The sequence below is a fragment of the Phlebotomus papatasi genome, chromosome 1 (genome assembly GCF_024763615.1).
Source record: "Phlebotomus papatasi isolate M1 chromosome 1, Ppap_2.1, whole genome shotgun sequence".
In the NCBI taxonomy this organism is placed as follows: Eukaryota; Metazoa; Arthropoda; class Insecta; order Diptera; family Psychodidae; genus Phlebotomus; species Phlebotomus papatasi.
Window position 1 is genome coordinate 69560281 of NC_077222.1, and position 27888 is coordinate 69588168.

The 27888-nt window shown below is 35.1% G+C and overlaps 3 protein-coding genes across 6 annotated transcripts in view; 2 read left to right on the plus strand and 1 right to left on the minus strand.

Annotated features, from left to right (window-relative positions):
- The first annotated feature begins 1894 nt into the window (after positions 1–1894).
- LOC129799193 (ATP-binding cassette sub-family C member 4) lies at positions 1895–13961 on the plus strand. The gene is made up of 9 exons (XM_055842878.1): positions 1895–2055; positions 2346–2664; positions 2745–4440; positions 4754–4972; positions 7686–7876; positions 7946–8045; positions 8105–8459; positions 12444–13365; positions 13423–13961. Exons 2-9 carry the CDS (start codon positions 2348–2350, stop codon positions 13694–13696), a joined length of 4074 nt encoding a protein of 1357 aa, XP_055698853.1. The 5' UTR covers positions 1895–2055; positions 2346–2347; the 3' UTR covers positions 13697–13961.
- On the minus strand, positions 13888–19680 carry LOC129799199 (transcription initiation factor TFIID subunit 6). Of its 2 annotated transcripts, XM_055842891.1 has the most exons (4): positions 18273–19679; positions 18027–18215; positions 14130–14254; positions 13888–14043 (listed from the first exon to the last, which is right to left on the minus strand). In XM_055842891.1, exons 1-4 carry the CDS (start codon positions 19574–19576, stop codon positions 13952–13954), a joined length of 1710 nt encoding a protein of 569 aa, XP_055698866.1. In that variant the 5' UTR covers positions 19577–19679; the 3' UTR covers positions 13888–13951. The 2 variants fall into 2 exon arrangements, with proteins under 2 accessions (XP_055698866.1, XP_055698874.1); XM_055842899.1 differs by having other exon boundaries at positions 13888–14271; positions 18273–19680.
- Positions 19681–26455: 6775 nt separating this feature from the next.
- Positions 26456–27888, plus strand: part of LOC129799216 (sodium-dependent phosphate transporter 2) — a 39414-nt gene continuing 37981 nt past the window's right edge. For all 3 annotated transcript variants that reach the window (XM_055842919.1, XM_055842911.1, XM_055842927.1), the window contains exon 1: positions 26456–26613. The gene's annotated coding sequence lies outside the window, so the exon portion shown is untranslated. The remainder of the gene's footprint in view (positions 26614–27888) is intronic.

The window sequence follows — 27888 nt, forward strand, 5'->3', positions numbered from 1 at the left end:
AGTTATTGGAACTTGGAACACATATTTTAATTGTTGTTTAATTTCTTTTATGTTTTTAATTTTTTAATTAAATTCATGCGTTAAAAAAATAATAGAATTTTTTGAATAATTTCCATTGCTCGAGAAGGCAATTAATAATCCTTAGTTTTTTTAATTACTGTCCTATAACCTTCTCCTAGTCCCTTGAAAATTCAAATATTATAGTATAATTACGCTTATCAAAAAATTTAAGAAACATGAAGTCACGGAGTTTATTTATCTTTTTCTTATTTGTAATCAGAATCAGTATAGAAATAGAAGTCAAACAGTAATGACTCTTACATACTTGAGAAATTGATGTCCATATTGGAGCAAATTGCCTACGCCTCTGTAGGAGGAACTGCCAAATATGGACATAAATTTCTATAGTGTGTAGAGGCCATAAGAGATATCGACTTCTAAACTTCACTGACCCCCACAAAAGTCAATATTTCACATATTCTGAGTAGAAAAAGATATTCGTTATAAAGTTTGTACAAAATTCGTTAGTTAACCCTTTAACGACGAGACACTTTTTACGGACTGAAAATCAACAATAAAAATTAAACTGAGAATCATAATCAATGATAAGTTTTACATCTAACCTTGGAAAGTCCAACAGAGTCTGATTCGGTGTATTTTGTGCTTCTATGAACGATAGGCACAAAAATAGCCTAAAAATTTAAGTAATTTTTCTGACAATACAAATAAATAATATTTTTCGCTTTAATGAAAAATATTACGTTGAGTATTGCAGTTTTTATTGTCGAAAGGGTTTTGCTTAAAAAAAATGGAGGTATAAAAATAAATAAAATCAATTATGAATTTGATAATTTAAAAATTCGCCATTAGGTGAAAATTGCACAAAATTGAGCAACAAATTGTGCGCAAAACTTAAGACTTACATAAATTCCAACTGATAATAAGTCGTAAAGTACTCGTATTTGGGAAACCGTAAGATATAGACTTTCGATCTTCAATGACCCCCACCTAAGTCAATATTCACTAGACTAATATTTTATCGATTTTTGTCAGTCCCTAACTAGCTCCATGATTTGTAATTTTTAAATGAGGCGAATATTTTTGTTAGATCCATCACGGAATCTGTAAGGGCGGAGCCCTTAAAGCAATCGCGTAGATGAGTACCTCGGCCACCAGAGATTTCTCCAGAACCCTCAACGATCTATTCTCTACGACGGGCGATCCAACATACAGTACACTCTCTCTCAATCGGGCATTTAGGGCAAAATGTCATTCAAATTATCGATAGATTTGGGCATCACAGTAATTGTAAATTCCACAAAAAGCGTTCAATTCCTCACAGGGCTAACACTACACTGAGAAAAAAAGGGGTGCGATTAACTTTTTATCCTAGTAACGTTAACACTTTTTAGGTGTAAAAATATTTCAACATTTTTTAATGTTAATTTTACACCTTTTTAAGGGTAAAATTAACATGAAAAAGGGTACCTTTAACTCTTAATACACCTAAAAAGGGTAATATTTACACCGATATTGGATCAATACTGCAGGGTAAAATTAACATTTCCGGAATGTTATTTTAACTTTTTCGGATTTCTCTCAGAGTGTAGGAATGCTCTTAGGAAAAATCGGCGCCGCTCTGAAATACATCTATGATGTCAAATTCAAATACCAACGGGGAGTTTAACTGTTGGAGAGACGAGGAGAAGCTAGTGCTAACATTTATTATAAAAGAAAAAAATTATTAAAAATAATAGAAATGAACTTCTTTCTGTTATGCTCAACAGATTTTTTTGTGGTTCTTAAAGGGTTAAACAAGTTTACGTATTTTTGTTAGATGTGCTACCTACGCCACTGACTGTGTGAGCACCACAAATGTACCGGCATTTTACTATATCGTCAGTCAGTGTGCGTGCTCCATGCGAAAGACAAGGCTTCCTCGCACGAGAGCTGGCCTGGAGGTTAAACGGACAGTATTTCTCAGTGAATTGAAGCACATAAAACTGTGGAAGTTCATGTAAAAAAGGCTTGTGTGTCTCAATAGGAAGACAGGGAGTAAGATAAATTTATATTGAACATAATCACAGGAGCATAAGACCTTCAATTGAAGCCTTGAACTCCATCAAAAAAAAATTTCTGTTCCATTTAATCTTGCATTTATAGTAATTCTGCGTAATTCTTATCTAAATCTTGAGCCTGGGTGCTTTTTCTCTGTGCCCTATTTCTATCACATTTTTCTAAATCAAGTGCACGCGATTGTCTTTGAGTTTGTAAATATTTACCCTTCCATGAGATGCCAGCAGCTGACATAGTATTCTCATTACACTTTCTCTAATCTCCCATAGGCATGGATTCTTCGAAAAAGCCGGAAAAGAAAAATCCTCGTGCTGGAGCTTCAATCTTCTCCCAATTGTTCTTCACTTGGACAATACCCGTGCTATTTCAGGCCTCACGAAGAGGACTGTCTCAGGAGGATCTCACAGAGTGCCTGAAGAAGGATCAATCGGACAAATTAGGTGACAAACTCGAACAGGAATGGGAGAGAGAAGTCCAGAAAGCCAATCAGGAACACCGTGAACCCAATTTGAGATCAGCAATTATTCGACTGTATCTTTCTCCTTGTCTCCTCGATGGATTCCTCATTTTCCTCTTTGTCTTAATTAAGTGAGGATCTAGAAATGAATTCTGATTTTGACAGAACCGACAGAACAATTTCTAATATGTTTTTCTTGTTTTCTTTACAGATCTTCTCTGCCTGTTGTTCTCGCTCAGTTTCTTCTACAATTCCAGCGTCCTCCAACAACAGAATTCCTTGTGGGATTGTCAGTGAATCCAGATGATGACCACTTTAATCGAACTACACGGGCAATTGTTCAAAATGCAACAGGTAACTTGATTGATTCTCCGCCGGAAATTACTTTTGATGGAGCAATGGAAACACTGGAAATGTCCACAAAGTCCCAGTGGACTTCAACGGTATGGAATGATATGTACTGCCTGGCAGCTGGAGTGGTCAGTTTAACCTTCCTGGCCTGTATCATCAACCATCATGCGGATCTGCGACTGAGAATGCTAGGAGCACGTCTCCGGATAGCCTGCTGTGCCCTCATTTACCGGAAAACGCTACGAGTGTCAAAGAAAGCCGCAGGACAGACATCTACAGGCTACCTGGTGAATCTCCTGTCCAATGATGTAAGTCGCCTGGATTTTGTTTTCCAATTTATGCACTATGTATGGATCTTGCCCTTCCAATCTATCCTGATAAGTTACCTGATCTGGAGGCAAGTTGGCCTGGCATCCTTGGTGGGTGTTGTTGGTCTCCTGCTCAAGACAATTCCTGTCCAAACTGGCCTCAGTCGTCTCAGTTCGATGTTGAGGGTGAAAGTGGCCAAGAGAACTGATCACAGAGTCGGAATAATGAATGAACTGATCCAGGGAATTAAATTGATCAAAACATATGCCTGGGAGATTCCCTTTCAGGCAATCGTAGCCGAAGCGAGACGTCGTGAAGTTAAACAAATCCGGAGAGCTTCCTACATTCGAGGAATTTATCTCAGCACAATGGTCTTCACCGAGAGATCAACTCTCTTCATCACAATAGCTGCCTGTGTCTATCTGGGATATCCCATCACGGCGGACGTTGTCTTCTCCATGGCACAATTCTTCAATATTCTTCAGCTCACAGCGGCAATTTTCTATCCACTAGCCCTGTCCCTATGGGCAGAAGCCAGTGTTTCAGTGGTGAGAATTGGGGATTATTTGAAATTTGAAGAGCAGGATGAAGTTGTCCAGGGCCTGAACCACCATGAAGATGCAAAAGATGCCGATTTAGCCATTGAATTAGCTAATTTATCGGCCACTTGGGAAAGTGAAAAAGTCAAGACTCTCCAAGATGTGAGCTTCAGCGTAAAACCTGGACAGTTGTGTGCTGTCATTGGACCAGTAGGATCTGGCAAGAGTAGTCTACTGCAGCTCCTTCTCGGCGAGATGCCAATTCACACAGGAACAGCCACTATCAATGGTGCCCTTTCATATGCATCTCAAGAGCCCTGGCTCTTCACAGGTTCCGTTCGGCACAACATCCTCTTCGGTCAGCCCTACGATCGACGCCGATACCATGAAGTTGTTCGACACTGTGCTCTCCTCACAGATTTCGAGCAGCTTCCCAATGGTGATCAGACGATGGTGGGCGAACGAGGAGCCGCTCTGTCTGGTGGTCAAAAAGCGAGAATAAGTCTCGCACGCTGTGTCTATCGTGAAGCCTCGGTCTACCTTCTCGATGATCCACTGAGCGCCGTTGACGCCCACGTGGGCCGACATCTGTTCGACGAAGTCATCGGATCGAATGGATGTCTGGCACGCAATAAAAGTACACGTCTTCTGGTCACTCACCAGGTGCACTATCTCAAATCAGCTGACTGGATCATTATCATTGACAATGTGAGTTTTGTTGTATATTGATTTTTGCATTTACTCATGCACTGAGAGAAATCCGAAAAAGTCAAAATAACATTCCGGAAATGTCAATTTTACCCTGCAGTATTGATCCGAAAACGGTGTAAATATTACCCTTTTTAGGTGTATTATGGGTTAAAGTTACCCTTTTTAATATTAATTTTACCCTTAAAAGGTGTAAAATTAACATTAAAAAATGTTGATATATTTTTACACCCAAAAAATGTTAAAGTAATAGTGTAAGTAATAGTAACAGTGTAGATAAATTCCTCTCACAAAATACACTTTCACTTTTCAGGGAAAAATTTCACGACAAGGCACCTATACAGAACTTTCAAACAGCAATTTGGATTTTGCCAAATTGTTGCAGAGAGAGGAACGTACACCTGAGAAAGTTAAACATCCCTCCGTATCATCGCTTGAAGCTGAAAGTGACGATGAAGATATACCCTTCATAGACGGCTATGTTGGCATTAAGAAACGATCCTCTTCTGAATCATCGAAACAGAGCAAATTGGTAAGTCTAAATTACTTTTAATTTTATTTTTAATTTTCCATACTTCTAATATTTTCTGAAATGGTTTTAATTATTGAGGGAAAAATCAAAAAAAATCCTTAATTTACTAGGGTAACTGTACCAAATTTCGGACAGCTTGCAATTTCGGCCACTTCGTTTGTTTATCAAATTTCCATTATTTTGTGTGTGTTTCATACTCTAGATCTCTAGAGAATATATAATGCAAAAAATAACAAAAAACGTTACTTCGACGAACGAAAAGACTTCGGAAAAATTCCGGAAAGGCAAGGAACTATGAGAATGAAGATGGCCGAAATATTACCCAAAGTTATGTCTATATTTTACTGCTCGAACTCAAAGAGAGAGCAGTTATATAATCGTCTTTATTTTTCAACTTTTCACTGTTCTGGAGCTTAAACGGTAAGAGATATCGAATTCCAGTCTTACATGAACCCCAATAAAAAAAACAATATCTCAACGTTTTTTCACCTCCCCCCCCCCCTCTATATCGCTTCAAAACCATGATTTTTCGTTTTTTCTCAAAATTGGCCCAAGCTTTTTCAATGATTTTCAGATATGTTTTAGAGGTAGTCCAGGCGAACATTCGAAATCACTCCAAAAAATCCCACAAAATAGTTTTAAGAGTTAATAGAATTGATTGTGGACAAATATTATTTATAGGTTTATGACTAGCGCACAATAACATTTGTTTTGTAAACATGTTTTTGACATTTCAATGAGACTGAGTGAGATCTAGATCTAGTCATCTCGCTCTTTCTCATAGGAAATTTTGAAAACATATTTACAAATAAAAGTTATTGTGTGTTGGGCATTATAACCTATTTGGACCAGGAGTAAATAGGGTAAAATGAGGTAATTTGGAACCATTTACCATTTGGGACACTTGAGATTTTCTCATTGTTTCAGATGAGCAAAGAGAAAACAAAGACTGCAAAATAGAAGAAAAAACGTTTAAGAAAAGGAACAGATTTCTTCTTTTTGAATATCTAAAATACTAAGAAAATCTCAAATGTCCCAAATTGTAAATGGTTCCAAATTACCCCATTTTACCCTAATATAATTGAATTTTGAGTAAAAATTAGTTATTATTTGTTGTACACCAGTTCATTAACTGTTCAGAATCGATTGGAAACGGATCAGAACCGATTGAAACCAATTTATTTTTATCAAAAATTTCAAGACCCTTCAAACGAGTCCAAATATAATATTATTCGGATGAAATATACGCTAGACCTTATTAAACTTTGACCTTGAAAAATCGTTATTAGGAGTAATCCAACGGTATTTCCGTTAGGACTAAATATCCGCCTGTATAATCTCTAAAATATATCCAAAAATGAAGAAAATCGCACGACGCATTTTCGATCAATCCCAAAAAAATGTTTTTGTAGGGGAAGGGGAGGAGTGTGGGGAGGGGGAAATGAGGGTCATGTTAATGATCCTTGGGTCGACTTTTAGGGGTGGGGGTGCCCCGAAGATCCCAAGTCGCTATCTTTTATCGTTTGGCCTCTAGACCTGGGGACAGCCGGACTTACAGACGGACAAACATCGTCACGATATCAATATCGTCACGATATTTCCCGAAAATCAATACTCGCATTGCACTTCAAACTTAAGACTTCGGCTCTTACATGCAACTAAGCTAAAATTTGGTACACTAAATTACAGTAAATTCGAGCGACCATAGCTGGGTGTTATAACGAAAATTTCGACATACAATAATTAAATAACTATGGAAAACAATTAAAATATAAATACAGCGACGACGTATGGAAGAGGTTGCCTTGGGACAGTTTTTACATGATGTCATATAAAATTTTTAATTAAAATCATTTTAGGGGGCGTGGCTTATTTTATCGTGGAGTTTTTTTTATGTATCATTCTTCATTTATTTTCATTCCCATATAGACGTGAAAGAGTACTTGCTTAGAATGTATATACCCTGACAAGTAGATATTCAAAATTCCTGATGAAAAATTCTTTGGATTAAAAATGTTCTAGGGGCGTGGTTCATTATTCTTATAGACTAGTTTTCGGCTAATTTGCCAGTCAATTATATCCATGTATTGAAGTAAAGGCTCTAGTAGTTAATCGGAGAGAGTAATATCTCTATCTAAAATAACTTAACGAAAATTTTTGATTATGGGCGGGGCCTATTTTCTAATAGATCTCTTTTGGTTGTATTTCTTCCTCCTGTTATTTTTCTAGATTGAACTCAAAAGTGCATATGCAAGAAGTCATAATTATGATCTAATTGCGTAAATACAATTGGAGCATAATAAGTAGTGAAGGAAGTGAAGAGCCTATAGGACCCTTACAGTGAAGAGTGTAGTGAATAAAATAAATAAAAAAGACTAGAAAAATAGATAAAAAATTAAAATTTGAAAGTTTGCGATATTCCATATCGATGCACGCACAATGACAAAATACTTACATAATAAATTTCAATCGAAAAATTTTACTTAGTAGAATTCATAGTATTCTTATGCTAATGTTACAAATAGCATAAACTCACAGAATTGGAAACAAGGCATTTCAATTGCAATATTAATTGACGCAGACGAAGATACTTTATTCAATTCAAACAATTGAAAACGATATATTACACTGTTCAAGAGGGCACAATATGATAAAGACGGAATTTCCAGACAAAATGATTTGCTTTATGCAAAGATTTTGTTTTAATTTGCAGGACTCTGCAGATTTTCATGAAGAGGATGATCGAGAAGAGAAAGAAGATCAAGCGGCAGGAAATGTTTCCATTAAAGTATGGAAACGGTATTTCTTTTCCGGGAGCAACTGCTGCGGATTACTCATCCTTTTGATTGTCTTCATTTCTTCCCAAGTTGTTACGAGTGGTTCAGATTACTTTGTCAATTTCTGGTTAGTTTTTAGTCAATTAAATAATTTTTAGTTACTAATTTTTTAAAATATTTCCTAAAAAATATATAGGACTCAACAAGAATTCCTGCGGAGTCTCGATCGTGTTACTCTCTTTACCACAGAAGAATGCCTCATAATCTACGGTCTCCTGATTCTTGGAGTTATTTTTGTAAGAATTGATTTTATCGTACAAAATCATTCAAGCGTTAATTATTCCTGTTCTTTTAGATGACGACAATTCGTGGATGGATGTTTTTCAATCTGTGCATGAGAGCATCCAAACAACTTCACAATAAAATGTTCGGCAGTATCCTACATTCGGCAATGCTGTTTTTCGATGCTAATCCTTCTGGAAGGATTCTAAATCGATTTTCGCGAGATATGGGTGCAATTGATGAGATGCTCCCAAAAGCAATGATGGATTCAGTACAAATTGGATTAGTGATGATTGGTATTTTAGCCATGGTGAGCATTGTCAATCCCTATCTTCTAGTAGCTCTAGCATTGGCAGTTGTTTTGTTCTCCATGGTACTCAAAATCTACCTACCAGCATCCCAAGATCTTAAGCGACTTGAAGGAATCTGTGAGTATCTTACTAAAAAATTTGAGATTCATTCAGTTTTTTCTTAAATCTCAATCAAAACTGAGTGTACTTCAGCCAATCAGAAATAAGCACCACCGAAAATAATTTTAGGCCACGCCCTCTTTATGGACTATGGAAATTTCACTTGAAATTTTTAATTGTAGGATACTATACTAAATAAAATTCGGTTCAAAAGAATCCACCCTTCTAAAAAGTAGCCACGCCTTAATAAGAGGTGTGGCTAATATTTTACAGTCTGTTAAGAATGACACGAGAAAATCGCTAATATAGGGTAGAATAGTCTAATTAAGAATCTGTTCCAACTGGAACTTTTTCACAACTACAGAGAATGGGAATGTAAATACAGAATTTTTCCATAATTCCTGCAGATAAATCGAAAAACTATTAATATAAAATTTTTAAGTTAAAAGTTTAAATAAAAAAATCCTACTTGGAACACCTTCTGAAATAGGCTCTAACTAAGTGAAATAGAACCATTTAAAACGTGTTGTGCAACTCCAATAGTACAAAACCTAACATATTTAAAATTTTATTATAAATAGTATAAAATCGCAGGATAAATCTTAAGAATTGTAACACTAGTGAGTCGGAGACAAATTTAAATGAGTGAATGAACTTCTAGCAAATCCGGTCAGTTTACACTATTTAAAGTCGCATTGAATTTTGATCAGCCAAAACCACGCCCACTTTTATGTACACTACGAAAAAACCTAAAAATTTAAAACAACTCTGTGGAAGAGTTGAATTAACTCTACGAATATCGTACGTAATTGTTACTCTTTTTCGTTGTAAATTTTAGTAAATAGAGTTGAAAGAGCTCTTCGTGCGAGTTGAATTAATTCGTCGGATATCGATGTAATTATTACTTTTTTTCGATGTAAAATTTCATCTCGACTGAAGTATATGCTTAAGTGTTTTCGTTTTAAGAATATACTTCAGTCAAGAAGATTTTCGTGTGACAAAGTTCATATGAAACATCAACTCGATAATGTTTCATGAAGACATATGCGTGCATCATACGTGATATTTCGCTCGGAACATAGGGAACTTGAGGTCAAGAAAATATTAATAAAGAAATTGATAAAATTAAAAAAAAACATAACATTGCAAAACATATTCATTTTGAGGTTTGAAAGAGTTATTTTAACTCCTAAAAAGATTTTTCTCAACTCTTTAAACGATTTATTTTCAGTCTTGAAAAGAGTTATTTACACTCTTTTGTCATGCAGGGTAAGGGCTCATAATTTTGCCCAGTCTGCTTATAAGCATCAATGTACTGAGTTTAAAGTGCGATATTTTCGATACTAATTGACTTTTTTTTACTCTCTTTTCAGAAGGGTTGTTTAGAAACTTATTAAGCTATTTATCGTCTTATTTTTACTAAACTTAATTTTAATACGTTTAAAAATGAAATGATATGTAGAGCTGAGGGCTAATTTTTGAAACTCTCACTCGCACCCGCGAGCTCTTTAGTGGCCGAGAGAAATTGACTCGCACACCCCGGAAATTCTTGAGTACGTGCAACGAGTACTTTATGTTATGGAGAAGTCGTTACAGAAGGATTTAAATCTACGGGGTGTGCGAGTGGATTTCTCTCGGCCACTAAAGAGCTCGCGGGTGCGAGTGAGAGTTTCAAAAATTGTGCCTCTGAATTTGGCTTTTATTTTGGACAACTTGGTTATTAATTTGGACAACTTGGCTGTAAATTTGGACAGCTAATCCGCCTCAATAGGATGCCCATTGTTCTTCATTTCATGAACCAATCTAACCAAGTCCTCTTCCTGTTCATGTAAGGGAAACGTAGAATGTTACAAGAAGCCCGGAAACTTTCCATATCATTCATTAAAGTGAGTTGACTTCGGTACTCCAAGTACGTGCGAATTCGCTCATTCCCTGGCCTTTCCGGGAGCCTTTCAAGGCATTTCTCGCTACATCTCTTTCGTAGAGATGATGCTCCTTTGTTTCTCCAGGCATTTGTCCAACCTAGTCATCACAAAATCTAAAACTTCACGAAATTTCCAGAGAAAAACACCTGCCCAAAATAAGGAGTATCACCTCACTGGTGAATGCCTTAAAAAATTTCCCATTTTTCACACGAAAAATCTAATTCACAAGGCAAATCTCACTTCAGGTCAAATGTACAAATCACCACTAACGTGAATCAACACAATTTTCAATGAATATTCAATAATATCACTCAAAAAAAGCGAAGAAATATTGTTAGTACTTCATCACAGCTAAATAAGACTGATGTAAACACGAAGTTCTGTCATATTTCTCGTAAGCAATTGCTCACACTGAATTTTCAACAAAGCAATTTCAACTCAAATCATATTCAAAATTTAACGCACTTAGTGTTAAAATCTTTCAAAAAGAACAAATATTTAGGTTAGAATTCATTATTCATCAAATATTGGAATAAAGGTTCATCATTTTAATCAATTTATTTTTAATGTCCAATTTTATCCTCAAAGTGTCCAAAATAAGAAACCGGACAATATTATGAGCCTTTCCCCTAAATTTTAGAAAAAAAAAGTTAAAACAACTCTTCCGAATAATACACCTCAACTGAAGTAAAATCAACACTAAAATATAGTTAATCGAAAATCACAACGAAAAAGAGTTAATTTAACATCGAATCGAGTAAGTTTTACTCGTTTGTTTTTCTGAATGTATATTTCTCACTGGTCGAAATGCTAGGTAATATTTTTTAAAGAGGCATTGCGTGATTCAGAGATTTTGTTCTGGTCTATTATTTGCATGGCTTGTTGTCGGTTTTACGACCAGGACAAAAAAAAATTGTATAACATTGAAGTACCCCATATTAATTTTTAAACAATATTTTCTTTTGTTTAACAAATGTGTTCCATACGTTTCACAGCTGCAATCAGGTTTTGCTTAATTTCTCTTTTTATTCGTTAAAAGTTTGTATTTTGAAGACAGTAGTAAATGGCACAAAATCATAGTATAAAAAGGGAAGGCAAGTGGATCCATCACTGAGAAAAAAACGGGGGTGCGATAATTTTTTCTCCTCAACTTTGACACTTTTTAGGTCTAAAAATATATCAACATTTTTAATGTTAATTTTACACCTTTTTAAGGGTAAAAATAACATGAAAAAGGGTAACTTTAACCCCTAATACACCTTAAAAGCATAATATTTACACAGATTTCGGATCAATACTGCAGGGTAAAATTAACATTTCCGGAATGTTATTTTAACTTTTTTCGGATTTCTCAGTGATTTAGCATTTAATCGGTTCCTAAAGAATTTAACCCTCTAACGGGTAAGACCGCCTCCAGGCGGTCTTCACAAAAATCACATTTACAGCGACAATAAAGGTTTTATTTATTTAAAAGTGCTATAGTGTCCTCGGTAATAGTCTTATAAACATCTCTTGAAAGTTTGAACTCATTTTGACTCTTCGTTTTGTTGCTAATCCCAGTTTTGTGTGACAGGTCAGAGAAAAATCAACAAAAAATATTTGTGCAAAAAAAATCATTTCCAATTTCCATAAAAATACCGATTTAAAGTTATCTCACTAAAATTAATTTATTTTTTACTGTAAGATATGTGATACTACTTTGTATATTTTATTTAAAAAAATTGAAAAAACTAAAAATGTGAATTTTAGAAGCAAAAAGTTTCAAAAAAATTTTATATTTTCTCACCTAGCGCCTAAACTAAAAAAAAAATGAAGAATGGTTGGTTTTTTCGACTTTATTGGATCATAATTATCCTAGAAAACATTGTTTTAGAACTTTTCTTCGCATATTAAAGAAAACACCGTTAGAGGGTTAATATAGAATATTCAATTACTTGAAATTTTGGTTACGTAAAAGGGGCGTGGCTAAAAAATATTTTCGTGCTCAAACTGTTTACGCGAAGGCGTGGTCTAAAATTATTTTCGTACGAAGTTCAGTCAATAATTTCAATGAACTGTAATTGTGTTTCTCTTTCAGGTCGTAGTCCAATCTTTTCGTATGTCTCTGCAAGTCTTGCGGGATTATCAACAATTCGCTCTTCCAAAATCCAAAACAGAATCTCCAGTGAATTCGACAGTCTCCAGGATGTTCACAGTGGCGTATGGCAAGTGACATATTCAACAAATACTGCTCTTGGTCTGTGGCTTGATTGCATCAGTACAGCCTTTGTGGCTGCTGTGACATTCAGTTTTCTCGCTCTCCACGAAACCTTCAGTGGAAATGTGGGCCTGGCTGTGTCTCAGGCCCTCATTCTCACGGGAATGGTTCAGTATGGGGTGCGTCAGACGACTGAGTCTCTGCAGCAGATGACAAGTGTTGAACGAGTTTTGCATTATACTGATCTCCCACCGGAAAAATCACCAGCCATCAAGGCTCCAGAAAAATGGCCAGTGAGTGGTGTTATTGAGTTCAGAAAGATGTCATTGATCTACAATCAATTCGAAGGAGCTGTTTTGAAAAATCTCAACTTGAAAATTGATGAAGCTTGGAAAGTGGGAATTGTTGGTCGAACTGGAGCTGGAAAATCATCCCTGATTAGTGCCCTCTTTCGTCTCTATGAGATTCAGGGCGAGATACTTATTGATGGGATAGATACTGGGAATATTTCATTGGAACAATTGCGTTCCTGCATCTCGATTATTCCCCAAGATCCTGTACTCTTTTCAGCCACTATTCGATACAATCTTGATCCTTTTCATGCCTTCGGCGATGCAGAAATTTATCGTGTTCTGGAGGAGGTGGAATTGAAGCAAGTGGCTGAGAATCTCGATTATATGGTGCTCGAAGGTGGTACAAATTTTAGTGTTGGTCAGAGGCAGTTGATCTGTCTGGCAAGAGCGATTTTGCGCAACAATAAAATCTTGGTTCTGGATGAAGCGACAGCAAATGTTGATCCTCAGTAAGTTATTTGGAATATTTCATTAAAAATTTCCGAATTAATGGGACTTTTTCACAGAACTGATGCTTTAATCCAGAAGACAATTCGCGAAAAATTCAGACACTGCACCGTCTTAACAGTTGCTCATCGACTGATCACCGTTATGGATTCTGATCGGATTATTGTGATGGAAGCTGGAGAAGCACGAGAATTCGACGTGCCCCATCTTCTGCTACAGAATGAACAAGGACTTTTGCGCGATATGGTGGAAGCAACAGGAACTAGAGAGTCTCAAACTCTCAAGAGAATAGCCTTAGATACTTACAATGCACAGAAGAGTGCAAGTCAGTAACTCAGGAAAGTTACCTCCAGGAACAAAGTGCTTAAAAAATAATTTTGTAAAAGGATACTTTTGTACCGCACCCTAATATTTAACTAATTACTCCTTCAGAGTTAGCCCTAGATACTTAAAAAAATTTTCCAAATCAGTGAAAATATTTTGCCACCGGAGTGCCTTAGAAATTTAAGAAGAAAAACTTACAATTTTTATTCATATGGAAATTCAATGTGTTTATTTTGCAAATCTGTGAAATATACAGGGATAATTCTACTCTAAATGTGACAAATCATCAAGTTCCGGCGGGGCTGGAACATGCGTGACTGTGGAATTGCTGAGCGTGAACACCTGAGTGGATTGCACTTGAAAATCAGAGAAGAAAAATCTCAGTTTCAGGCACACATTCACATATCGCTAGAATATCGTTTTAACAGAGAAATTTGATTACCAGTTTGTGGTGTATTTGGCCTCTGTGTGACAATTACAAATTTCTGCTGAGACTGCGGCCCATCAGATCCACTAGATTGAGAAGATTGGCGGGATATACTAGAACTTCCGCCTTGACTGCTGCTGCTGCAAAATTTCAAAAGCTTATAGGAAATCCTTAGAATTACATTCCTTTTATCTCAATTATATAAACAAAAAAACCCAGTTGGTTAATTTTAGGACACTTAATAGAGATTTAATGCTTAAACCGTCATTAGATTAAGAACCTAGTTCAGTTTCCGAAGGTATCAAGTTTGACCAAAATTTTCCGAAAAATTTCATCTATTGAGTAATTAAAGTAAGTAAAGCCACATAGATAAACTCGAGGTCTGATAACCGTTTTAGAATTTTTAAGCTGCTTTCTAATGTTTGTGTAAGATTGATTTACTAATCAGCATAACTCCTTCCTAATGTTCAAACCAAAACTTCTAAAAAAAATAATTTTAAACGAAAATTTCAAAATCTAAATTGTCTCCAGGTTGCCTTTTCTACTTTTTCTAAGCAAGCAAAAAACAATTTTCACGCCATATGCAGTTACATAATTACAGTTGAGCTTGTAATTTCGGCCAGTAAAACTTCGTAAAAACATCAATTAAGGTAACTTGTACCAAATTTCGGCCAGGTTACAATTTCGGCCACTTCTTATGTTCCTCAAATTTGCAAAAAAAATTATTTTTCCATATTCTCAGAGATTATACAATGCAAAAAAAAAAAAAAAATATCGCTTCAACAACCGAGATGATGTGATAAAGACTTTGGGAAAATTCCAAAAGGCCAAGGGCCTTTGAGAAACAAGGTGGCCGAAATACTACCCAAAGCTATGTCTATAATTTTATTCATTTTTAAATATATTTAGAATACTTTTAGTGAAAACAAAGACGATAAACAAGGTTTCAAGCAACACTCCTAAAAACAGATTAACAAAAAAAATTCAATTTATATTAAAAATAGTAAATTTCAATCTTAAAAGTTTGGCGACTGCATTCAACTATGTCGAAATTTGGTACAAGTTACCCTAACCCCATTTAAGTTGAACCTTTTCTTAAGTGTCCGATTTTCCAAACTTTACTCTAACTCGATATCTTCTTAGCTACGGAAACAATGTACCCTATTCTTGTCAATATTTGCCCCAGAATTTTAAAGATCTGTCACAAAATCTGTATTTAGAAAATACACTAAAGGACAAAAGACTTAGGAATGATATAGAGTGTGAAATTTTCATTACGACTTACATCTTCAGAAATCTCTTGGGGCCGCTTAAGGGCTTTTTGCAATATTTTGTCAATAGTATTTCACTATTTTTGAAAACTGATTTTTTCTATTTAAAAATTTACTGACCATTTTTAGCAATATCTACTGCAGCCTTTTGTAATTATTATAATATTTGCAAGTTATAAAATTTCTTTAAAATTTGTTTTCCTTATTTTTTTTCTTATTCCTCAACAAAATTTACTCATTTATTTTTATTTTCTCTCTTTTATGTTAGTGATGATTATGTGAAGTTATGAAATTAGGTTAAAATTAAATTGCCATACAGCTAATTAGATTAACTTAGCAATCATGCTCTCTTTTTGACTGGTCTATCCCCAATTAAATGTAAAACATATTGTAAAACCGAAACATAGAACCAGAGAAAGGACATTTCCACTGTTTAGTCCTGGAGGTTGGAATTAACGCTAATACGGCGGTGGGCGCATGGAGGGTGGAAAAGGTCAAGAATGAGATGAAATTAATTCAAATTCTTTTGGTATCACACTAGAGAATTTCACATTAAAATTTTAATGTGATTTACATTAATTGTTGCTGATATGTGTCCTAATGTGCAATTTTCGTCAAGAGCTTTTAGAAATTGATTCATTTAGTGATAAAAAAGTGAACGCGAGTCACAAAAATTGGTTTAAATAGATTAAGATAGCGTAAATATGATTGATAATTCATGAGCAAATTAATTAGAATTGAGCAAATTATGAGCAAAATTTGCACATTAAATTTTCATCACAATTTTCTCACCAATTTATTCGTGATTAAATTGTAATAAAAAGTAATGCTAATACCTACTTATTTATCGCGCACGAGATGGAGAAAGGACAAAAGACCTTGAAAAAGATCGGTGCAGAGGATATGTAATAAGAAAAAGTTAAACAAAAATGTGTTCTGTCTACATTTTATATTCCTTCATAAACTTCTAGGATTTCGTGGTCAAATGAGATGGTGGCCGAATTAATTGAGGTTGTGCATCAGGAAACCGTCAATTGGGACTACAACTGCCGGGAATACAAAAATAGAGGCAGCCGATCTGATGATTTTCAGGCCGTTTGCGACAAATTGAGCCACAAATCGCCGGAACGCACACCTCAGTCGGGATTTGGGTGATATTGGCTCCCACATTTTCGTAGTCTTGAAAATAAAGTCCTACGATTTGAAGCAGCTTTTTAAATTCCTCCGAAGTCATCCGGAGAAAATTATTATGTCAAAAAAAATCGCCCCAGAGAATTTAAACGACACCATGTGAAGGTCGCTTTAGGAGCCAATCTCTCGCCCACAACCTCCTTCTTCTCGCTTAGCGGGTCCTTTTGCACGACATAAAAATAGTGTACAGGAAGAAAACTTCCTCTTCTTCACTAAAATCGCACATTTTCGCTCAAACGACTGAAATGCTTCAAAAACAAAAACACTCATCTGACAACCCGTGTGCCATCGTGACATTGAGCAATTCTAGCAATGTGTCCTGACTAAATCAGCGATTTCGAGTGGTTCTAGAAGTTTTAATGAGCAACTTTTCACTTTAACTTTAATGTGAAATTTTCTAGTCTGATAACTCCGGGGAGATTCTTGATATGCAAGGTAACATTTTTTTTAAATTTAATTCTTCTGAATAAAAATGTAAAGCATAAAGGATTTCCAAATTTAAGTGAATTTTTGCAAGAATTCGTCTAAAACTTCAAACAAATTTAAAAAAGGATTATCCGAAGAAGCATATTTATTCAGTCTTAACAGAGTGTATACTAAAGTTCATTACAATTTAAAAAAAAGTTGAATGAAATTGTATTGAAAATATCACACTTCAAAATTTGGCCGTTAGTGTTTATATGCACGCTTTCCAAAATTATGAGCCCTTCCCCTAATTTATGGAAAGAAATTTTGATTCACTCTGATAAATATTTCAATGAAAAGGCAGGGAATTAACTACTCTGAATAAATAGTATTTTGCTCAATATAAGGAAAACTATAACACCTCACTGTCATACTACCCTTGACTAATTCTGCCCCGGTCTCCGCTAAATATGGGGTATGTACGGTATGTAGCCATAAGGCCAGCCACCGCTGCCACTATAGGGTAAGTGTGCCAAATTTCGACATAGTTGCATGCAAGCGCCAAAGTTTCAAGTTTGAAATGTAACATCTTCAATAGAAATTGATTTTTTTCATTCTTTTTACTTAAGGAGTGTTGCTTAGAATCTTGTAGAAAGTTTATGGTCTTTATTTACTTTAAAATCATTCTTAATACATTTTAAAGTGAATAAAAATGTAGACATAGCTTTGGTGCCCTATTTCGGCCACCTTCATTCTCATAGTTCCTTGCCCTTCGGGAATTCTTCCAATATCTTTTTCACGTCATCTCGTTTGTCGAATCTACATTTTTTGTTATTCTTTTTCATTGTATAATCTCTAGAGTACGTAAAAACTGAAAATTCATGGAAATTCGAGGAACAAAAAAGGTGGCCGGAATTGCAAGCTGGCCGGAATTTGGCACACTTACCCTATTCGTTTTTTCGTTTTCGATATGAACAAATTCAAATAAATTTTCAACGGTTGAAAATACCAAAAAATAAAAATAGCTAAAGAAGAAAATACTTACAATCCTCCGATCCTCTGCTGACTGATAACCTGTGGGATGTGAGGACGATTGATTGATGGAGCTATCGGCGTTGTAACAATAGTAACACTATTATTATTTGGTGGAGTGGTTACTGTTGGTGCTGGAGGAGCACTTCTTGCCTTAACTACTGCCTGATGAAGAGTCGGACCCAAAAATCCATAATCTCTCCTGAAAAAACAATTAATCAGTCAAAATGTCGACAAAGCCTGGAAAAAATCAACTCACTTGTAGTCTTCAACAATGTCCGGTGCATTCCGGATTGTCTTGAGAACCGGAGCACTGACTTTCTGAAGCATAGCCCTAATGTGTCCAGCTGCTATTTTATCAGTATTACTGATATTAGCTCCCTGGAGATGTTGTTCAATTCTTTCCGAGATGAATTTTAGCCGGGGAATTATAAACACCTTGATCACCTCACTGCCCAATTCCGACAGTCCAGCAATGGCTCCATAGAGGGAAGACAGATGTGTTTTGTCATTCTGCAGTGCTTGACTGAAAAGTCTTGTGACTCTGGTTTGCAGATTATTGGTGGATGTGTTGAAATTCTTGCAGATCTGTGCCATCAGACGTGCTGCAAAGTCCCTGAGAGCCCAATGATTGTCCAATTCAGGACGCATACAGAGCTGTCGGGAAACAATACAGGTGGACACTGAAGGTATCAACTCATGGAGATACTTCTCCAGGTACAATGATGAATTGTCCAGAAGTGCCTTAACCATTCTCATCAAATAAATAAGCAGAGCCAAATTATTCTGAACTACATTGACTTTAACACCTTCTGCGATGAATGTACACATCCTGGGGAGCATTTCATGAAGTCCAGGATCGCATGATAGAGATTGGAGGGCTTCTGTACGCCTAACTTCATCAGATCCCACACAAGCTTCTGTGATTTCTTTGTAGTACAACTGCTGTTCCACGGAAAGCTCATGAGTGGCCAGTTGTTTCACATGAACCGTCTCAACATTCTTAAGCTTGTGCGTCTTCCCCGTGGTGGGTTTCCCTGCAGTGTCCCTTACATTGCTCTTTTCAAGCTTCTTGATGGGATTTACCGAATCCAGCTGTTGATTGTCTTTGGACAATGGGGGTGGATTCTCGGGTACTGTCGGTTGAACACCATCAACACAAAGCCAGTGAGTCCTCAAGGATACCTCAAGGGGGATCTTAGGTGGTGCTGCCTGAATAATATCCACAAGATCAAGTTCTTTCTCCTCCACAAAATGCAATTCACGTCCACCGCCCGAGGCAAAACGGAAGGGAACAGAGTCTGCTGAGAAGAATCCATATTGGGGCTCAATGTTGCGCACCTTCAGGGAATAGTCAATGTCACCCATGGAGAGTTTTGTCCTCTTAGCATGATGCATAAATTTCACGGCATCCTGGACAATTTGTTTGAGTTTGTACGATATATCATCAGCCAATTCTTTTGCAGCTCCATCCGGAAGAGCTCCTACACCAATACTCTCAGCAATAACCTTAATCGATTCCACCGACAATGTCGTTCCATACAGCATATCAGGATCACTCATTTTTGCACAAATTACCACCGGAAAATCCTGTTAAAACTTATATACACTCAGAACAAAAACACCTTTAGCAGGGATGGACGCTCAAGGTGCTGTCACTGACACTGTGAAGTTTGCGCAGTGTACACGCCAGTGTTGCCAACACTTCGGTGACAGTTCCTCCTGAGATGCTCAAATCTCCCAAAAATCTCCTAAATTTCAAATCAGAGGTGCGCAAAAACCGTTGGAAACCGAATTAACGTCAAAATAAGTTTGTCATACCCAGCGAGCACCAAATGCTAAGCTTTTTCAAATCAGCTGAAAACATATATTTTTTCAGCTGAGCTCTGCTGACCTCGAAGTTACACTAGCGATCGCAGTGGCAATTAGTCAAAGTTATTCTTTTTCCCCAACCGAGTGAGAGACTTTAATGCACTTGGTTTTTGTCTTTGCTGAGTTGAGTAGAAGCTAAGGTTAACCTTTTCCATTATTACAATTTTATGATTCTTACAATAACCACATTTGACATTAAAAAATAAAGCAAAAAATTTAAAATTCACAAAAATTAAAAAAAAATCATATTTATAATATATTTTGAATAATATGTATTCTTAAACCTTTTCCGACCGATAAATTTAATTTTTTTTGTCTAATTTTATCAAAAAATATTGTGAATTCATTTATAAAAAAATATACTACACCTAAATTAAAATTGCATTGCCAAGAATTCTTGTCCGCTGTGATTTTAGAAAATTAATAACCCAAGAAATTCTTGGGAATTCTTAGGATATTTTGATATTTAATGAATTCTAAATTCGAGAAATATTGAAAAAACTTCGGAACCTCATGGAAATACCAAGAAGATCAAGAACATATAGAATTTAGAGCCCCTATAATTTTTATTTAATGGTATACACAGTCTACTCAAAATTATTTGAAATGATTTCCAACAAATTAGCATATTTTCCTGACTTTAAAGGTATTTAAAAACTCTCTTCTAAAAAATATAAATGCATATCATTTTAATTTAAAAAATGAATCATCAAATTGAATAAATTTTTCATTTAAAAAAGAATACGTACAGTATTAAAAAAACGATAATTGTTGGTTTGTTATTTTACCACGATAATAAAAGTAGTTTTTTGCGTAAAAATGTGCTTTAGAAAATTTATAATCGAAAATTTATAAATAGAAAAGTGCAGCATATACATTATGCATATGCATCGTGCACGGATCATACATTTATTTCACTTGTAAAATATAAAACATTTTATAACATAAAAAATATATATTTTCCGCATTTGCCGCAACAAACAAAAACGCTTTTATGTAAATTTTTCAACTTAAATTGTGATAAAACAATTATATTTTATTTTGTAGTATCCATAGAAATTTTTTTGTAGTATTTTTAAATGCATTATTGAACTCATTAACTCTTTCCGGACCGCAGCATATACTGTAAGCCAATTTCACTTTTTTTTTAAATCAAAAATATCTTTGCTCAGAAATTAATTGAGGTCCTACAAAAAAATATTTTACATTTAGACATCCTTATAGTTTGTAATCATTCACAAGAATAGGATTTTTATCAGTTCTGAATAATTAAAAAAAAAACATTGTTTTTCACAAAGTATTCATATGCTGCTTTGTGTACTCAGAGTCCCAAAAGAGGCGAAAGAGTTAAGTGGGGGAGTCACAACTTTTAAATAGATTTTTTTAAATGCATCTGCAACTTTATTTACCATAAAAAAGTTAAAAAAGTAGAAAAATCCTGTTTCAAGATCAATTACAATAGTTGTGACCGACTGTGAGCATAATACATCAATGGCTGTTCCAGGAAAGATGCCAATATTTAATTGCGAAAATTGATGAAAATATGCTTTTTGCAAAAGAAAAAACATATTTTTCATAAATAATGAATAATTTTATAACCCCCGACTGAATATTTGCTCAGAAAAAAATATTTTTTTTTCTCGGGAAAATAATGACGCAATTCACTAAAAAATGCAACATTTTTGGTCGGGAGTATGTTTAATACTCTTATTTGACCATTCTCTATAGGCAGCATACCGCAGCATAATTCCTATAATAATATAAGTAATAAAAATCGTGATCATAATATCCCCCAAGTTGATAAATAATTTCAGGGGAAATTCCAAGTCCATTTTGACATTTTGAGAGAAAAAGAAAAAAAATGAAAGAGAAAATTTGCTGCTAAATGCTTCCTGGCGCCATCTACCGGCAGTATTTAGTTCTGCCATCATCCACTGCGAGCGCTAAACAGTGCCATTTTTATGTATTTGCTTAGCACTTTTTGTTCGAGAGCTGCTGATTGGCCAGCAGACCGATTCAGCAAAAAAATGCTGAAAATCCTATTTTATTCTGCTAACTGTGCTCGCTGGGTAGTAGCGTTTTGACCATTGACGTACATGTTTCATTCGACGTTTATTCGATTTCGCAACAGTTCCTGCACGCCTCTCCTAGCGAGCACCAAATGCTAAGCTTTTTCAATTCAGCTGAAAAAATATATTTTTTCAGCTGAGTTCTGCTAACCTTGAAGTGATACTAGCGATCGCAGAGGAAATTAGTCAAAGTTATTCTTTTTCCCCAATCAAGTGAGAGACTTTAATGAACTTGGTTTTTGTCTTTGCTGAAGTTGCCGGGATTGAGTAGAAGCTAAATGTAAACCCTTTCCATTATTATAATTTCATGATTCTTACAATAACCACATTTTACAATAAAAAAATAAAGCAAAAAAATTAAAATTCGCAAAAATTAAAAAAAAATATTTATAATATATTTTGGATAATATATATTCTTCAACCTTTTCCGATCAATTTCATTTTTGTATTGTTTAATTTTATCAAAAAAATAAATAAATATTATGAATCCATTTACAAAAAAAATATAATACACCTAAATTAAAATTGCATTGCCAAGAATTCTTGTCCGCTTATTTCAGAAAATTAATAACCAAAGAAATTCTTGGGAATTTTCAAGATATTTTAACATTTCATGAATTCTAAAATCGAGAAATATTGAAAAAAAAACTTCGGAAACTTAAATACCCAAGGGGTAACTCATTCCCATTTTTTCTGACAAGGGTTTCTGGTTTCTCGGGTTTCGCGATGCAGAAATTGGGTTTCTCGGGTTTCGCGATGCAGACATTGGGTTTCTCGGGTTTCGCGATGCAATTTTTGGGTTTCTCGGGTTTTGCGATGCAATTCTTGGGTTTCTCGAGTTTCGCGATGCAAAAAGTGGGTTTCTCGAGTTTCGCGAAGCGTTTCTCGGACAATTGACGAGGGTTTCTCAACATGAGTTACCCCTTGTAAATACCAAAAGACTAAGAACATATGAAATTTAGAGCCTATATCATTTTTATTTAATGGTACAGTCGACGCAAAATGATTTCCAACTAATTGGCATATTTTCCTGACTTTAAAGGTATTTAAAATCTCTCTTTTAAAAAATATTAACACGTGTCATTTTAATTATAAAAAAAATAAATCATCAAATCGAATAAATTTTTGATTTAAAAAAGAATACGTGCAGTATAAAGAAAAACAATAATTTGTTAATTTGCTATTATACCGCGATAATGAAAGTATTTTTTTGCGCAAAAATGCGCTTCAGAAAATTTATAGGGGGAGGCTTTGATGGTTCGCACATACGCTACCTTCAAACACTTCATATTTCTCCCATATTCCTTTATGAATCTCACATATGGCTATATATTGTAATAGCTAGCCTTAAATCCCATCTTTCCTGAAAAAATTGAGAGTCTAATGATTTTTTTCCTAGTTTCAGGAAGCAAAAAATAAAAACAGGTTCAAAACTGTAATTTTGCTGTGCAATACTTCAGACGATTGTGCACAATTAATATCACTTTTCTGAAAAACTACTATCACAGAGGGTAGAAGGGTTATTTGGGTTCAGATTTATGTGAAAATCTTTTAGGCTGAAGAGGCACTTTTTGTGGGTGGAACAAAATTCACAAACTTGACTCACATTCATCGATGGCACATAGAAGACATGGCTTCTCGCACATTTTCTAGGAAACTTCATTTTATTTTATTATTATTTATTATTTATTTTTCAACTTAAAAATCTTAAAGTTGATAAACAGGAAGTAATTTGACTCAAATAGGCTGCAGTTGAGTAATTTTTAAGCAATTTTGCATTTCTTTGATATAAAAATATTTTTCAAGCTTGCACAAACTGAATGTGCAATGAAAGAATCACATCTGCAATAATCGAACACAGTTTACAACTGTTACAACTGGTTTTTGACAATCTTTGACATAACCTCACTTTTGTGTTGTTTTTCATGTCAAAGAAAAAAAAATTGTCCGTGAGAAGCTGTTTTGTGAAAATTTTAGCATGTTCACCTGCTGAAGCTCAATATCTGTGCTAAATCCCGATTCGTGCAGCTGCAGGAACAGAGAAATCTTCAATGATGAGCATTCAAACGTTTTTGTGCATATCCGGCTCCGTGGAGGAATGGTGGAATCTTGTGTGGTCTTCTCGCTTTTAAAGTTTTAGTCAATTTTTAGCTTTAAAAACTAAACTAATTCGTGTAAATTTGGTGATATTTGGACTTTTCAAGAAAGTATTCATCAGATTTAACCGTTTCCGGAGTGAAATTCTCATAGAATCAAGCAAAAAAATGGTTTTTAGTGTCAATAAAACATCTCTCAGAAAAGTTCCAAAAAATGATTATAAAATATTTTATTCCTTGTACAAACGGTTTAATCAAGTAGATTAGAGTTCCATTTAAACAATGATGTGCAACTTTTAGTGTCCGGTGCAAAATTTACGGTGAAAATGGGGTGTTCAATGATGGCGTGAATCGTGTGCGAAGATGGGAACTTGATTGATCTATCGCACAAATCGCCATTAAATTTTCATTTTCCTCTGGAGGAAAATCTAAGGATTTCCTGGAATTTTGTGGGGTGGGATTATGAACCTTATAAGTAAGACATTTTTTTGGCGTAGTTGGACAATCCATACAGCTTGCATGGTAGTCCGAAAAAATCACTGAACTTGAACATATTGAGCCCGATCACAAGTAGATTTTGATTCTCCAATAGTGTCTTGGATGAAAGGTAAATGGAACTGTATTTGCACAAAAAGTCGTTGAAGTTCGAAGAATTCAAATTCAATTTCGAATTTTCATACTAAATTTTCGAACAAGTTGGGGAAAATTTATCAAATATCACACTAAAAAGCTGGCAAAAGGGTTACTCAGTGGTTATGGAGTGATTAAATACTGGGAAAAGAACAGTAAACGTCGTTGTTCAGTTTTTTTTCCTCACAAAAATGTGAAGACCGTCACATTTTGACACTTGAGCACTTCGAAATTTGAACAGGATGTAACTTCCGCCACCTTGTGAAAGTATTAAGAAGTGAGAAAGTCTCTTTTTTAGATCTTCAAATAGATTTTCGAATTTTTCAAGATCTACTTCTGTACGGAAAGATTGTTGTTTTTGAGACTAACGCGAAAAACGATTTTAATCCACAGAAAACTGCGAATATCACGATTACGCAATATTCATGAAAGTAAGGACAAAGTTTTGAGGTTATATTCGTGTATTCCAAAAAGTCAATAGAGATGCAAAAAAATCCGTCAAAGAAACATGTAAAAAGAAAAACAACAAAGTGAAAATATTATGGGAAAGTCAAAAAATTAAGCTGAGATTACGTTAAAAGGAAAGAAAATATGTGGAAATATTCCTTCCTTCAAGGCTGGGGATTCCACCAGAATGACATCTCCAGAAAAACACACTTCTTTTGCATTTTTGGGATATTTTCCACCAAAAATTCGCTAACTACTATCCTAAGGAACTTCCACAAAGACTTTTCTTACATTTTTCAGTGGTGAAACAACAAATTTTCGTGAAGAACAATCACAAGAGCAAGGACTTGTGAATATCTTAGCAATCTGTCAAAAGTGTTTGAAGAAAAGAAACACAATGTGGAAGCATTTTTCTCCTAAAACTTCTTCAAAAATAGGAATTATTCTTTAAAACCTTTTTGAAGTATTTTTTGATGAAATCAGTTCCAATGTGTAGACCCTTTTAGTCTTTATCAGAGGTGCACATAAGCCGTTGAAACCGAATTAACGTCAAAATAAGATTGTTATATATAGTACGTTTTGACCATTGACGTACACGTTTCATTTGACGTTTATTCGGTTTCGCAACGGTTCTTGCACGCCTCTGCTTTAATTCAAGCGAGAGTTTCGTTTGACAATGCTGTTGTTGACATTTTTCATGTTAGATTGTGTTTGTCGCAATTTTTCTGATAAATTTTATAGATAATTTCGATAATTTCTAAAAAAAAAACATTCTCCTAAATAATTCTCCTAACTCCTATACAGTGCTGTCTCGCTATATGCACAGTTTGGGTACTTTTTTTGACAGTTCTCTCTCTGCATATGCACAACTTTTTTTTGAAATTTCCAACGGTTTTTTTTCTTTCTTTTAATAAATTATCACTTTTTTATTGTTCTAGAATTTCCCGTGTTATTTTAAATATAATATGAGACAGAAAAAATAAAATTAAGAAAATTAAAAACAAGAAAAATTAGTTACCAAGAAAATAATTGTCTTTATTACTTTGTCAAAATGTAAACAAATTGATTTTGAATGCAACCGACACAAAAAGCTGTGCATATAGAGTGTGCATATAGAGAGACAGCACTGTAGATCAAAATTTTCGGACCTAAATGCCCACTCGAATCTCCTAAATCTAGGGAAAATCTCCTAGAGTTGGCAACACTGCGCTCAAGGTGCTGTCACTGACACTGTGAAGTTTACGGAGTGTACACGCATGACGTCACCACTGATCGAGTCTTCATCGACTTAACCCGAATCACGCGGTATTGACAGTTCGGCTCGCCGTCTCTCTTGTCAGTTTTGCGGCCGATTCGGGGTATATCAACGCTTCGTGCAAGCACAGAATCATCAGTTTGAATTTTCCCGTGATTAAATCCATCTCATTTTGAAGTGTTTGGTGTTGTGCGACATCGAGCCATTTCCAATTTAATTCATTGTCAATAAGTAAGTCGTATTATTTATTCTATTTCTAATTCTATTATTCCATTCGATATATTATAATTTCTACACTCTCTACACTATAATAGTTCTAAAATATACTCCCGTTCTTACGGAATATATAGTTATATATACAGTGTGGTGAAATGATGAAATTCGCCAAGTGTGAGTGTCAATGGGAAAATTTTTTTATTGATTAGTTGTCATTAGTGAAATACACGATTTTCTGCTAATACAAGGCTAAGAGCCTTTCTAATAGGATTCTTAAGGAAATCCTCAATTACTAAATTCAAGTATGGGGTGTTCTTGAGAATAGAAAAAAAATCGGTCAACCCCCGCACTATATCTCAACCACATCCTGCGCTTTTTATACTTTTCTTCCACGTGTGTGGTGCAAAGCTAAAGAGAATTCTATGTAAGTGGCTGGTCTCAGATGTCCAAATGAAATGCGCGACAGTTCCGGATCGATAGCGCCTGAAATATGGCGACGGGGAAAAAATTGCTCGTATTTCCCGGGAATTTTTGCAGTATTGTAAAAATCAAGAACATCTGCGATGAAGTGCCGTCGGATTGAGACAGCTGCATGCTAAATTGCTTATCCAGTGGTTGTATCCTTGGACTCTTTTTACTCCCATCTCGTATTCTTATATGGCTCAATTCTAGCACCATTTATAATCTGTGAGTTTCACATTTTGATAAAATTCACAAAGTGAAATGTTTATCCAATTGGCAAACTATATTGTCTACATGAAATTTACATTAACTTGTACAGCGGTTTATTGATCTGACAAAAGAAGTTATGCAATACGGGGTTAGAATGATAGAACCACCCGCAATTTTATGTGTAAACGTGACCACGAACGTGTGTTGCGACAAAAAGTGTGCCGTTTTTTTTCGTTTTTAAATTTTTTTTATGAGTCTCTGTCTCAACTTTCTGCAGTTGTAATAATTTTTCGGGGTGGTAGAAAGTTTTATTGAGGGAAATAATTTCTTGTATTATGCCAAAAACCGCACTCTCAGCAGGACAGTCTCTCTCTCACACCGATGGTGGACAGAAAATTGTCATACAATGGACAGGCAATTAAGTATTGTGAATGGCAAGCAGCTGCTCATAAAAACCTGAGAGAATATCCATTGAGAGCGGAAACGAGGAAGAAGAGAACAAATAATAAATAAAAAAAAAATTTTAGCCCAGGGAAAGCTCAAAAGATGATGCATGAAACGCGCAACACCTTGGGGAAAATCATCAGGAACAAGGACACTTTTGTCCTCATCTCTGGT

Excerpts from the sequence above, each read along its gene's own strand:
- LOC129799199 (XM_055842891.1), bottom strand. The coding sequence starts at position 19,576 with ATGAGTGATCCTGATATGCTGTATGGAACGACATTGTCGGTGGAATCG. Across the intron at positions 18,216-18,272 it reads GACATTGTTGAAGACTACAA|GAGAGATTATGGATTTTTGG; the intron begins GTGAGTTGATTT and ends TTGTTTTTTCAG. Across the intron at positions 14,255-18,026 it reads CAGCAGAGGATCGGAGGATT|CAGCAGCAGTCAAGGCGGAA; the intron begins GTAAGTATTTTC and ends GAAATTTTGCAG.
- LOC129799193 (XM_055842878.1), top strand. The coding sequence starts at position 2,348 with ATGGATTCTTCGAAAAAGCCGGAAAAGAAAAATCCTCGTGCTGGAGCT. Across the intron at positions 4,441-4,753 it reads GGATCATTATCATTGACAAT|GGAAAAATTTCACGACAAGG; the intron begins GTGAGTTTTGTT and ends TTCACTTTTCAG. Across the intron at positions 13,366-13,422 it reads ACAGCAAATGTTGATCCTCA|AACTGATGCTTTAATCCAGA; the intron begins GTAAGTTATTTG and ends ACTTTTTCACAG.